The sequence below is a fragment of the Cydia pomonella genome, chromosome 17 (assembly GCF_033807575.1).
Source record: "Cydia pomonella isolate Wapato2018A chromosome 17, ilCydPomo1, whole genome shotgun sequence".
Classification (NCBI taxonomy): domain Eukaryota; kingdom Metazoa; phylum Arthropoda; class Insecta; order Lepidoptera; family Tortricidae; genus Cydia; species Cydia pomonella.
Window position 1 is genome coordinate 9,326,557 of NC_084719.1, and position 15,001 is coordinate 9,341,557.

A 15,001-nucleotide genomic window follows, 5' to 3' on the forward strand; every position below is an offset into this window, starting at 1 on the left:
CCCACAGGTATGAGATAAATCTGTTGTATTACTATATTGCCTTACTAGTATATTATATTGATATTACTCTACCGGATTCTTCAGTCGCGTGGGTTTCGGGGGGATTTTAAGACGAAAGGGGACGACCGCCCCGAAACCGCCTTTCCATACAAACGTAGTCCCCATTTTCCTCTCTGAATATTAACATTATTAAAAATATTTTTACACAATGTGATATGTTTTAATCACACCTATAAACACAAATATATCACAAATATATATATATTTTTTTTCAATATAATAAGAATTGGGAGCATTTAAAAATTTGTATGAAACCTGTTTTCCCTCCTAGCTTTTATAATAATTAAAAAATCGAAAAAAATCATACGGTCCCGACCGTATGATTTTTATTTTATCGGGATTTGTCGGGAATAGCTATGAGTAAAATACATAAAATTCTGTAAAAATATTTTCCATAGTTTGAATATCCAGGGAGGAAAATGAGGACTATGTATGGAGAATGGATTGTCCTCTTTCCTCTTAAGATTGAGGCAGTTTACTAGAAAATTTTCTTGGAAGTGGATTTTAACTATCTAGTCGTCGGTGCAGCTCATGGAATACGATGTGTAAATTTTTTGTTCAAACAACGCCGTATTTGACCTTTTATGCTTTCTGCAATCACCACTAATCTGTATTGTTAGGTTTAGTTTTGCGTGACAGAATAACATTTGATGCGTTCATATACAGTGTGTATTTTTGATCTAATCTCAAACTTAAACAAGACGTAGGTTTTAGTGCTATAAAATAATCCTGAAAGATTTTTTAGTTTAGTCTTCACTACCAGAGCCAGATTTTTTTCGAACGGCAATGTATTTCGTACATCATTATCACTTGTGACAGTTGTGACGTCGCGTCATTAATGATACGTTTTGAGTATAACAAAGTAGTGATACATTGCTTGCTGAATTAGTTTTATGTGAAAAAAATAAAAGTCGTCCATTTTTTACAAAACCTATGAAAGTGTATTAATTACAGCCTAAACTAACTGCCCTTTGATTATGTGTTCGTATCAAAAATACACGCTGTATAATATATTATTTTATTATAGACCTCTACCGCTTAACTGAGTTGGTTCGTGAGTTATTAGTGCTTACTACCAACTAAATAAAGTTTTTATGTTCTGATTAGTATTATGCTCAGTAATTAAAACTAAGTACCTACATTTATACCGTGACCAGCTTTTATTTCGAAAAATATTTTACTGCTGAAGAACCCTTTTTTACGCTTGCTAGGGTAGACACACTTGCCCTGGACCATACTTAAACCATATTTCTCTAACTAATCTCACGACCCGTATAAATAATAGGGCATTAGAAACATACCTAGACTTTAAGTACTTAAAGTAAACTTTTTGCCGCAACTCGGTAACGATGTAGCCGCCTGCGCGTAAATTACTTGCTTTACATATTCTCGCGTTCATCTTTCTTCTTAGACGTCGCGCGATTTATGTGTGTGCCTAAACCCAAATGGAATTTTAAACGAACTAGAAATAAACGTTGACGCTTATGCTAATGGTGGTTGGCAGTGTATTGATGTTTTGGTTATGATTTTTAAAGCTTTCTTTACGACTGCGAATTTGTTATCTACTTATAAAGAAAAAACAGTGGTGGCCGGTGGCCGAGTGGATATGACGTCCGACTTTCAATCCGGAGGTCGCGGGTTCAAATCCTGGCTCGTACCAATGAGTTTTTCGGAACTTGTGTACGAAATATTATTTGATATTTACCACTGGCTTTTCGGTGAAGAGAAACATCGTGAGGAAACCTGCATACATCTGCGAAGAAATTCAAAGGTGTATGTGAAGTCCCCAATCCGCATTGGTCTAGCGTGGGGACTTATAGCCCAAGCCCTCTCACTCATAAGAGGAGGCCTGTGCCCAGCGGTGGGACGTATATAGGCTGAATTATTATATATTTATAAAGAAGAGTGAGTAAAGTTTTTCGGAGACCTTCCTTTGTTTATTATAAAACTGTTTTTCGGCATATGCTGCCGTATGCATGCATAGGCATACGATTCTCCAAACGAAAAAAGGATTTTCAGGCTAAACAAAGTAGAATGTGATGACACTTTTCTGAATTGATGAAGGCGACATTCAAATGGCAACTGCGGCTGCGTTCTTGTTGCGGCATTACGGGGTAGTACCGCAATAGTGCCGCAAGCGTAACAGTCCAAAATGTAGATCCACTTGCCATCCGAATGCCATTATATGATGCCAGTAATTCCAAAATTTGACAGAAAGGAAACCCGTGCAACAACAAATCAACGTCATCACGTCACATCTTGAACAATCTCGAATGCTGCCTGATTTCACACTTACCCCACTTAATTATCGCGACACCGCGATTCGGGGTAACTGTTCGCGGTAGGCGGTTTGCGCGAAACGGTAACTTATCTTACAGTATATTCGCGTTGGTTGTGGTGTGTGATGGCGGGCGAAGCGAACTCTAGAACCATTGTAATTTGGCCTTCAGAATAATAAAAATAAAATTGACAAGTCGTGTGAAGCTGTATGTTGCGTTTTCATAAGACGAATTCTACTGGTCAGCTATCACTGCTGCAAGAGTGAGAAATCGCCTTATAATATCTTTTTAACCAAAATTGAACAGTGCATGCATAATACAAGATGATGAGACCTAAGTCAAACTTGACTGTTCTATACTACCCGGCCCACAATATTATTGGACTGTTTTCAAAGGGAAACAACTGGATGATCTGAAAATTTTGGGTCTAGGTATGACAATGATTTGGCAAGCGATATGTGAATGCGGCACGAAACCAACAGCGTTCAAAACAACCTCCACTTCTCACTAGTCCGAATTCTCTTAACTTTGCTGGAATCGTTAGACTTCAGCTTATGAAAAACTAATCTGACTTGATCTTTAAATAATACTACTAGTTAAATTACTTAGTTTTGGGTTTTAAGAAGGCTCGAAGCAAGTAGTTGAGACCCTCAGCTTTATACTCCATTTACCAAGCCAGCTATACCAATCCCTGGAAACGAGTGTAACACACGATCTTTTTGGCACTTTCAATGCCAAGTGCGTAGTTTCCAATACAAAATGAACACGTCACTCGCTTATCGCACCATTATACTCGTATATACACATGAGCCAGATGCACTGCAAACAATGTCATAAACAAACCTCCAAGTTAATACTGGTTTACCTAAACCTAACCTAAGCGATCCGGCAAACGTTGGGAACCACATCTTCTTAGCAATGTGCGATCGCGTGCCAAATGTACCGAGATACCGGTCCGGTACATCACGTAACGCCATCTTTAATTGGGTCCGACGAATCGTTTATGTCATTGGTCGCAAGTTCACGTAATTTTTTACGTTTTACGTAAATTGTTAGAGTGAGCTATAAAAGTTATTGCAAACGACACGCTCTCGATTAAATCTTATACTGTTATTAAAAGTTAAATTGCTCCATCTTTCGTCTACCTACACTAAGAATTTGTGGAACTTATTTGAATAAGTCCACCGATAATATGTAGTTAGTGTTGCTGTTACAGTTACCTATGTATGTGGGGTTACCTAGGTATGTATGGGGGCAAATAGTTTTGCTGGTAACGTGGTGAAACCGGTCAACACAGAGAACTCTCGTAATACCTACAAAAAGTTGGCAACGAGCTAGTGACACCTCTTGTGTTGCAAGCGTTCTGTGTATATGGTATCCGCTTCCCATCCAACGGGTCGTACGCTTGTGTATCACCATTGTAGTATAAAAAATACTATTAGCTTTTTAGGCTTGTTTCTATATTATGCAGTTCCGGAACTTTATAATTATTCAGCAGGAAATAAATAGAGGTGATGTAATTTAATAGATTAATGGAGGAATATTCTAAAATTCTCACTTACGTTATTAATTTGCGAAAGTAAAAGGATTTGCAAAATTTACATATCTAATTGGAATCGAGTCTCAGCTGCTAAGATTCTTTGCATTCCACGAGCTTGAAATGAAACTATTTTTCATCTTAGAATCCTTAGATTTAATCTGATGAATGCAAAGATTCATTAATTTCAATTAAAGCAAGCCTCTTTAAAAGGGTAGTTCACGATTAAATGGAGCTATTAATATTCTTAAATTATGGTTTTATACTCAAATGAGGACACCTCTTAAATTTGGCTACTTGAGAATGAAGGTTTATTTATTTATTTTATTTCCAGTAGTCTTAGACTTATTTAAATTATAAAAATACTTATATTTAAGTGATTGATCAAACAAAGAAATACTTTTATCTACTTTAACTTTTATGCGACCATGACATTAAGAAAGCGTGTAAAACTATAGTAAAGTTATACGCGAAATAAATAAAATGTTACGCATATTGCTGTATAGTGCTGAATGTTTGTTCACCGGTAATTTATTATAGACTTAATTTACTATAGTTATTGAAACAATATCTGGCTGCGCTAGTGTATGAGTAGCTCACAAATGTATCAAATTAACGACAACTAGTTAATAATAGTTCATATAATAACTTTAACCAGAAGTTATATAAATAAATATCAAGTGTACATTTTACAATAGGCGTGTCTTATTATTGTAGACTTCGTTTAGCGTCAGACTCAATAAAAATCAAATGATAAGCTGCTAAACAACCTGTTTAAGGGTGCTATTTAAATATGCACAAAACCCGACGTAGTATAAAAAAAACTCTGTAGCTCCGCACTGGTTTCCGAATCAAGGAACTCAACGAGGGTGCGGAGGGTTAGGGTCGTCGGCAACGCGCATGTAACACCTCTAGAGTTGCAGGCGTCCATAGGCTACAGAGACTGGTTACATCAGGCGGGCCGTATGCTTGTTTGCCCCCGACGTAGCATCAAAAACTTAAAAAAACTCGCTTCGCTTCGTAGGTACTAGGTACCTATTGTTATGATTTTATAAATATCTATCTTCAGTTATCAGTATTTTACTAAAAAGGCTCCTAAAGAGTCGTTGTATAAACTATCCTTGATTGGCCGGGATTAACGGTTTGTCGAGACAGCCAATCACAGACAAGCACGACTATGACGTTGCATGTTTGAACTGGGCATTCGTTCCTCGGCAGTCGCAAGTGACGGTTGTACAATAGCTCTTGTGAATTGTTAAAGTGAGGTGTAATATTAAATTAATAGTATTTGTCAAATCTATTGTTTCTTTTCACGCCCAAATCTCATAACCTGAATGTTAAACCAATCCATTGGTTTACAGTATTAAAGTAGGTGTGTACTTAAGTACCTAAAGAATAATGGCGATATTCATAAGCGCTCAACAAACCCTCAATTAGATTTTAATCGGTCGTCGTAATCTGTCATTTTAACTTATATATTTGTAAGAAGGAACTAATGCATAAACTACCTAATTTAGGCGTGTAAAGGTTTAGGATAAGGGCGTATAAGAGAATCCAAAAGGTACAGGTATGTAATAATAAAACCATAACCAGCAAAATTTATATTAACTTAATCCCTTGCTAATTAACTATAATCTTGTTTATTTCAAAGTCTTTCTGGGGTATTTTTTGTCGCCGGCACTCCAATATGTATCTGACTTTTTTATGTGTCCCCCTTATCACAGTGCTAGTTACTGTAATCGTCCACGCGCCTACGAAGTATACTCATTACAACAATAGTACCATAAGACCACGTACCCCAATATGAAACAACTTTGCTAACCATGATCATAATTTCTTCAGTCATTATGACGTATATAAACCGCTTAAGTAAAACATCACTTCGCCTCACGCGACGGATGTTCAAAACTCGCGGCACGAGATCCATCTCAATCATTCCACATCTGTTGACGAGATTTATGTTATTACCTGTACCACCATCATTGTCATTTGTCGAAGGCCTTTCATTATAAACTTGCTTTTTCTTGACAATGCTTAGGCTTCGTAGCATGCGACAACTTTTTGCAGCAGCGAAGCGTTTCGAAAACATGCCTCTGAAATTAAATTATTGATTCTTATGCTTGTCGACAGTGAGTATAGTCATTTTTAGGGTTCCGTAGCCAAATGGCATAAAACGGAACCCTTATAGATTCGTCATGTCCGTCTGTCTGTCCGTTTATGTCACAGCCACTTTTTTCCGAAACCATAAGAGCTATACTGTTCAAACTTAGTAAGTAGATGTATTCTATGAACCGCATTAAAAATTTTATACAAAAATAGAAAAAAAAACAATAAATTTTGGGGGTTCCCCATACTTAGAACTGAAACTCAAAAAATCTTTTTTCATCAAACCCATACGTATGGGGTATCTATGGATAGGTCTTTAAAAATGATATTGAGGTTTCTAATATCATTTTTTTCTAAGCTGAATAGTTTGCGCGAGAGCCACTTCCAAAGTGGTAAAATGTGTCCCCCCCCCCCCCCTGTAACTTCTAAAATAACAGAATGAAAAATGTAAAAAAAAATTATGATATACATTACCATGCAAACTTCCACCGAAAATTGGTTTGAACGAGATCTAGTAAGTTTTTTTTTTTTTAATTCGGTATAAATGGTACGGAACCCTTCATGGGCGAGTCCGACTCGCACTTGGTCGCTTTTTTTCATAATGATTGCTGCTTTTTAATTATTTCTCCATGCAGTTTTTGTAAATTTGTACCTGGCAAATTTTGTTGTCAAACACTGAAACTTAGAATATAATTATTTTTTACTAATGGCATTACTGTTGACAGATTGGAATAAAATATATAATATGAATAGAACAAAGCAATGACAATATTATTTATTCGATTTCAATATAATTTGTTCGTGATAACTCACGTAGGTCAGTCATTTTGATTGATAATATCTCGCCCACTTCTTTTATATTAACATGTTTAAAAAAAATCAGAATAATCAACACCTTCAGAAAAATATGCTTCATTTGTAAAGACGCATCTTGTAAATAAATGACTATGAGTACCTACAAAATGAATACTCGTACCTAACTAAATCGACTTCCAATGGATCCAGCATAATAAGTGTCACAATCCCCTCTGTCCTGAAAATCCAATTTCCTATGAAGCAAGGGTGTGTAATAGAGGATGTGCAATCACACAGCGACTGTATGAACCCGTATCTTTCGCTTACAGCCCAATAACTTTTGAACTAAGTGCTTCAAGACCGTATGAAGCGAGATTACAATAGTAAACCAACGTTTAAAGCAGGGGTTTTCAAATGTTTTCCAACGGCGTCCTTGATAATTTTACTTATTATGTTAATACTTAGTCATTATTTACCTCCTTATTTTCTTCCTACGTAGCTTTAAATATGTGTACCCCTGTGCCTGTTTAATTTGGGAACTCAGCCCTAGTTTTAAGCATGTTTATGAATTACGGTAGTTATCGTAGAATGTATCCACTTTAAGTCATAGTACCTCTAGTGCAGTGTGTAGTGAGTAGGTAACTGTCATTTTAGCTGTCGCAGGATTGTTGTCTGCAGGAGACGGTTCTATATTTAAGTTACCGATTCCATCTATCCTTGCTTAAAATTTGGTTATTTCTACACAAGTCCAGTTAGTTAATGCTTAAATTTACAATTACTATACAACAATATGTGCCTTTACGAGAACTAGACATTTATTTGCGAAGCCATAAGTATACTTTATAGGTATTTACTCGCTTCTGCCATTGCAGGTAAGTCAGGTGACGGTATAGTATCTTATTTTATAAACTTATTTTCTTTTCTTTTATTTGAAATTTTCACTTCCAAGCTTTCGTAATCTTATTTCCATAATGCTGAATAACTAGTACCCTGCGAGTCCAGTCGAGTTTATTAAGTTATTTACGTCTCGGCGTCCATTTAAGCAAAGATTCGAGATAGAACTCTTGCGCGGAATAAAACACGGTAAGACCATTAAAAAGTTATGATAAAGATTCTCTGGAATAGGTACTTTCATATTGCATTTGCATTCCATCATGTTCGTAAATAAACTAATAAGAAGTTGGAGGATATCATTAGCTGTAGCGCCGACGCAGCTCAGTGGCTTTATTTTAGTTTAAACAGAGACATGTGCGTAATAAACACTGCTAAAATCTGAGCAATACATTTAGTGAGGCTTCGTTTTTATGATGTCCAACTATGCCAAGTACGTCAAATATGGCGCTTTTATTCCTTGTAACTGCCAAGTCGATAAAAACTAGAGTAACTGACTTTACATGGTTATACCTGTATACATATATGTAATATATGTTCTCGTAAATTAAATAACTGGTGGAATTTTACGCGCTTAGCTGTAACGCTAAACATTTTTACTTTTATAACCGTCTCTAAGTGGCGTTCCTTATAGTTTTAAGTGAAGGTCAAAGCACCATAATTTGTGTGACACCTCTCCAACTGGCGCCAACTACAAGTCGAAAGGGCACGAGACTATGGATACTAGATACAGACTGTTTATATTCATTATTAGTCTCTGGTTTTAAGCCTGATCTGATATAGCCACTCAGACTAGGGCGGTAATGAGATCCTGTCACACCATTCGATATATTCTCACTTTGCTCTAATAACACACATTGCATGCGCTTTAAAGTAGGGGAAGACCTAGGCAGGTTACAAAAAAGGGCAATTGGCGTTGACACAGCGTCTTTGACGACGAATATATAGTAAAATTAGTAATATTTCATAAAGCAACTGTCCAAAGAAAGCTTTAATGTAAAGCTCGTATATTTTGAATTTTTTCAATAACTATTTCTTCATTATTACCTATTAAGTGACTAAACATCTATTCAATTTCATATGGAACGCAGGATAGCCACTATTAAATTTAATATTACCTACCTACTTATAAAATTATGCCGACTAATAAATTGTCGCTTGAGAGGTATGTTGAAGATTACACGCCTGTAATAAAGATAAGGCCTGTACCGAAAAAAAACTGTAAATTTCAAGGCCCTGTAATTTTGTTTCTAAGTAATATGACTATGGCATTCTTACCGCGATAAAAAGTCTTATTATTATATTGTATATTCCTATATAAATAATTCTGGTTTTACGCTTTTCGACTTTACACCGGTAAATAGAAGAGATCATTGAAAATTGGTCTTCTCCAAAAAGCAAGAAAATTTGCAACATCCTACATACTTACCTGATTTCGAAACCCTTAAAATTACCTCGAAGTTTCGTGCATTTCATAATAAATTAATAATTTAGTATGTTGTCTCTTGAACAGAGGCCTCGAAGCGGCAAATCTCTAGAAACAAGTGACCCTGGGTCCTTCACAAAGATTGCTTATAGAATTTACGAAAACGAAGCATACCTGTCATAAAAACTGGAGTATATATGCGGCTAAAGTGCAACGAACTACGATGAAGTTCTTCGCAGGAAGGTTAGGATAACTAAAGTTACAGAAAATGTGTGATACTTAATTCTAGGCCAAGTCGAAAATCATACAATTTCCTTCGTACAAAAATCGCATTTGGTAGTTGACATAGAATAGAGTAAGAGCTCCAAACGTCCTGCATTGCCGTTCTCTCAACTATAATTGGACTCAAATCAAAAGTGTATTAAAAGAGAAGAATAAAACAGACCAAAAACATTAACAATTCCAGCAAAAACGGGTCCGTAAAAAGCTGCCACTGAATGCGCTAGGAAGAAGCTGCCTATCACTCAAAATATTAAATTAAAAAACTGACAAAATATCTAAATAAATTGAAAGCCGCTTTTTATTGTAGTTATTCTAAAAACCTTAGTTTGTTCTCAATCGCATCAGTTTTTTTCATTTGATGTTTACATTTTTTTTTGGTACACCCCTTATAACAAAATAATATTTGCTAGCGTATCTGTCTAGCCAAGCCAAGCCTATTTAAATGAATCAAAACACAGAATGCTGACTCGTCGGCTAAATCTGTTTCATAATAAGCATATTTATATGCAAAGATTGGCAGTTACATTTGCAAGAAAATGTAATGGTTACGATAAGTCACTTTCCAAGGCAAAAGTGAGATATTCCGGGCAGAGGTTCCATTAATTTAACCTCGCGACAAATCGATAATTGTTATCCGGAGGCAAACTATGAAACTTTCACTTGTTTTGACCAAGTGTGAAATGTCAGATGAAAATCTAACCACTGTGCGAAAATTTGATCAACATTACAAAGGCGAAAAAACAATACGGAACTTTCTTTTTATATGACGTTGACCACTAAAGGTGTAAAACCTCAGCGTCCATCCGATATAATCTGTGTCAAATAGGTTAAACAATCTTCGAAATGGCTCTAGTGGTAGTTGTGATATCTAATAGATGTATAAAATATTTAAATTGTGTGTTTTGAAAGAGGTTATGACCATATCAAAGTCGTAACATCCGCAAAGTACTTTAGAGGATTGATTTTATGTCTACCCAACGATACTTAAGCTGTTATCGTTACAATGTTAAAATTATTGGTATTTCAACTCCCTTCCGAAACACTTTCGTCGGTGCAATTTCTGTTTACGGCGAGTACAACCTAGTTCTCGGTACCTACGTAAGGTACTATACCCCTTTCTCTTCCAATTCGCAATAGATGGATAGATACTTAGACTTTCTACCTTGCTTACTGATTAATTAGGCACGATTAGTAACGATGCGACCTTTTTAAATATTTACTTCACCTCGCGAAAGTGAGATTTATTCGAGACGAACCGTGCTTTGATTCAATTAACGCACTTTAACGAGAGCATTTTTTCCCATGATGCTATCACTCCAGTTTCACCCAAAGTAATCTTGTCAATCATTCACAATTGTTATAAAATTTTCAGCTCAAAAAGGAAAAGCTTTCACTATATTCACAGCGAACTGCAAGAATCAATATTAGTCATCTATTTAGTGAACTCGTAAACATGTTATTCCTAAAGATAATTTTAAAGTGGAATTCTTTTGTCCAGATCCTAACATCCTGAAACCAATTAAGTGACAGCCATGTCTGAACGCAACAAAAGAACTTTCAAAGTTAAGAAAATGCTCGTTCATTCATTAACCATGATAGATTAACTGCATAAGAGAGAAAGTTTTCCTAAAGAATAGCGTCTTTAACCAAAGTGAATTTGTTGCCGGACAAATTTTTGCGGGCGACTATTTTGGTGACCACAAAGTAACTAATGACAGGAAAGTACCGCCGATGTGATTAGACATTGTTTTTTCTTATAATCTTTCATAATATTTCATGGATGTAAAACGATTCATATATAAGAAGGATTGATATTTCGATAGTTTGTGCTCGATGCCGCCTGTAGATATTTATAGGCAACAATTGAACGTTGGTTTTATAGACATTTATTATTAAGTCCCTTTTTTAATTTGAGTGAATTTAAATTTACTTATAATATATATTAATTTGTAATTTAATTTACTCGATCGGCCCAATTCCAACAATGCTTATTTAAGATGTCACAGCGATCCGATACCGATATGTCAGTATAAAAAGTGACATTTCTACAACCAAAAACTTCACTTTTGACACTGACAGATCGGTATCGTATCGCAGTGACATCTTTTATAAGCATTGTTCGAATTGGGCTGGCTCTCATTAATCTGCCATGTGATCATAATAATGGCTACAAGGTGTTAGCTTTTCTGTTCCTGTTCATCTATTACTCGTAGTGTCCAAAAATAAAATTAATAGGTAGTGTTAATGTAATTCTTTCTTCGCCGATTTCATTACGGAAATTTCGTAGCTCGTAGCACTGCCGGAAACGGATTTACTATCAAATGATAAACTTAGCATATGTATAATTCTTCATTTTAATAAAAAAAAATGACTTATAACACAAAACAATGTTTCAGGTATCGCTTATGAGGATAATCTATTACATTGTCTCGGTAAGGATTTAGTTCCGACATGTTCCGCGTCCGGGCTTACAAGCGGAGCCTAATGACTGAAAATAAGAGTTCCTCCATGATAATTACTTCGTTTATTGTTTAACTTGTACCTGAATTTATTCCATTGTTATTTTATTTTTTGTGTAATTATGAATAATGGAATGTTGGCGAAATAGTCGAAGAATGAAGTCCGCATATTTTAGCAATTTAGTTCGCTGTTTATACAGTGCTAGCTCATGTAACGAATAATTACAACTAAACGTTTTAGAAAACCCTGCATGAGAATGCCTTTTTCACTTTCCTAGCAAAGAAAACACTATTTGGTTTGAGTTCATTATGTTTACGCGATGACCCGTGGCAAGTAAACGGCATCATTGATTAAACTGTCTTATTCAGAATATCACACAGCGAGCAATTTACGATTAATGCTCTAGGATACAAATGTCTACAAAGCGTAACATAGCCCGTTTTTATTATAGAACCTTTTTCTACCATTCTAAGCTCCAGATAGAGCTGCTAAGAAATAAATAATTCATATCAATTTGCACAATTAATGTGGGAAAGCATTTCTGTTGAATGCACGGTAACCTTTCTCTAAGGGCTCATTAGGCGATATTTATGTGCTGACTATGAACTGCCAGCGGAGGGTGATATCACACAGCTCTTCCCAGCAATTTACGCCCGTGTTAGAACATATTTTGCGCAAAGTGCGAACATTATTTACGTTTAGGGCCTCGCCGTTAAATCGGCGCTAATGATAGAATTCAGTGCCCGTAAAAACTAGGAAAGCTTTGACTATTAGAGTGTAACTGATTAGGAAAAACAACGTTTGAATCACTGACCTCTTTTTTGGTTTGATCGTTAATCTTGACGTTGTTCTGCGCGGGTTTGTCGCGGAGGGGAAGGTAACCCTCGCGACTGTCTGCGGAGTCCGAGACGGTGGTCTCCGGCTGCGTGCTGGATTCCACGGTGGCAGTACTCGTCCCAGGATCCGTGGCCCTGGATTCGCTTCCAGTGCTCAAAGTCGGCGCAGTATCCTTCGGGCCTTCCGCCGTCGTTCCCGAAGTGTCGTACTCGGAAACTGTCTCCGTACTGTCCGTGTTCAACGTCGTCTCTGTATCTTGGACGGTTGGCGTTTCCGTCGTCCGCACGACCGGCCGTATCGTGTAATGCTTCGTCGGCCGATAAGTGGATGGAATAGTCGCGTCTTTAGTCGGAACTGGTGATTCGATTTTAGTGGTTTGAGTTTTAAATTCTACCGTAGTTTCCGGCCCTTTATGAGTTACTTTTTTAGTTTTCGGTTGAATAGTTGCGGTGGAATGGATCGCGGGTGTTGATTTTGTTTTGGTGGTTTTACGTAGGGTTGTTCGTTCTTCAACGGTGGTGGGTTCAACGGTAGTTATCGTTATTTGTGGGGGTGTACGGTCAGCGGGTGGGTCTAACATGGATTGTTTGGGTGTTCGAGAGGGTGGGAAGAAGTAGTCCATGATGGAAGGAGATCGATTCCTGTTGGCCGGGAGCCATGCCCAGGGGTTGAAGTCGATGAGGCGTGGATGCGGGGGTTCGGTGGTGGCGGACGCGACAAACGCGGCGAGCACGGCGAACGCGAACAGAACGTTGAGGCGGGCCATCGCGCGTGCGGCCGCGGCGACGATACGAGCGGGACTGCGTCGGCGCCGCTCGCCGGGGCGCGCGAACGCAGCCCTCTACAATACTATACTTACAATTGTGTAATATGAAATTTCGTATGAATACCACAATAGCTTATTTTTACAGTTTACTTGATGCTACGACTTCTTTATTTCAAGTACTATACCTCAAAAGTTTTTGGTTGCGGTTTAATTATACCATCTAAATAGTACCTGCATTTACTTTTCCGAACGTAAGTTCTTACTTGTTTTTTATTCTAATTAGCCTGTTTAAGTCTAGATGAAAACAAAATAGGTAATAGGTAACTAGATATCTGAATATACGAATACAAGGTGTTAAAAATATCTGAACAAGCACTAAACGCCGGTTAGACATTCGTGAGTTCTTTGTTCCGTCCGGTGGTTATGATAACAGCTGTAAGAGCAGTTAATTACATTCAGATAAAATGAAAATATTATTTAACCGTTAAAACGAACTGTCGTATTATTTCATTTGTTTTAAAACCTGAAGATATTTATACTGTTATTTCCTTCCTTTGACGCGATAATTAAAACCACAGTAACGGTTTCTCTTGAAGGTAATCGAAGTGGGCAGCCTGCGGAATATGCATCGTTTATTTTTTTGCCCCAAAATTTTTGCATGTCGGTCACTGAAGTTGGTTGTTGCGCCAAAAAACGGAAAAAATATCGCAAACTTTATTCAATAAGCTTACGCTGCGCCTTCCGGATGGACGGCAAATTTGGTCGAAACAACAGTAAACACAAAATGGGCTGAATATAACAGTTGATTACCGAGTTGAACTAAAGGGAAATGATCTAAGACTTGCAAACAAAAAGGATGGCGTGTTTGTAGTTTAAAAATATGATATCGATTACATTAAATTGATGGTCAGTGCGTGAGTTGACGACATATATAAATGGAAAAAGACAATTTTCTTTAAAAATAAATATTTTAAGAGGATAGGGCACGGCCGTTTCGCCATACAAACGTAGGCTCCATTTTAACTCTCTAGATATTAACATTATGGAAAATGTTTTTACATATTTTGATGTATTATTAACCATAGCTATGCCCCTATGTTCGACTTTTTTCGATTTTTTTATTTTTGTAAAAATTAGGAGCGGAAAACCAAATTTTTAAATGCTCCTAACTTTTATAACAATTAATGATTCGATAAAAATCAAACATAGGGGCATAGCTGTGGTTCATATACAACAATATAGTCGAAATATTTTTATTAATGTAAATGTCCTGAGAGGAAAATGCGGACTACGTTTGTATTAAAAACGGCATTTTCAGGGCAGCCGTAGCCTATCCTCTTAAAATTTGGTGGTCAGATAGTTCCCTATTCTGTACCATATAAGCATGTGTCCTGCAAAATCTTCGTTTGACTTACGAAAATGTATGGTATTTTCGACTCAACGGAAAATTACACAAGTACCTACATTTTTTATCCCAATTTCGGTTTTGGTATTTATTCTTCCCAAAAGCAGGAGCACTTCAAACTTACCAAATTTTCACAAAATCTGACAGAAAAATAAAA

General features: G+C 36.7%; 2 protein-coding genes across 2 annotated transcripts in view; one reads left to right on the top strand and one right to left on the bottom strand.

Annotated features, from left to right (window-relative positions):
* LOC133526813 (dystroglycan 1) overlaps positions 1-13,576 on the bottom strand; it is a 143,583-nt gene extending 130,007 nt beyond the window's left edge. The window contains exon 1 of the mRNA XM_061863606.1: positions 12,651-13,576. Within this exon, the coding sequence (XP_061719590.1) occupies positions 12,651-13,439 (789 nt within the window). The 5' untranslated portion in view covers positions 13,440-13,576. The remainder of the gene's footprint in view (positions 1-12,650) is intronic.
* Positions 1-15,001, top strand: part of LOC133526809 (elongation factor-like GTPase 1) — a 258,647-nt gene that overhangs the window by 158,135 nt on the left and 85,511 nt on the right. The window lies entirely within an intron of this gene.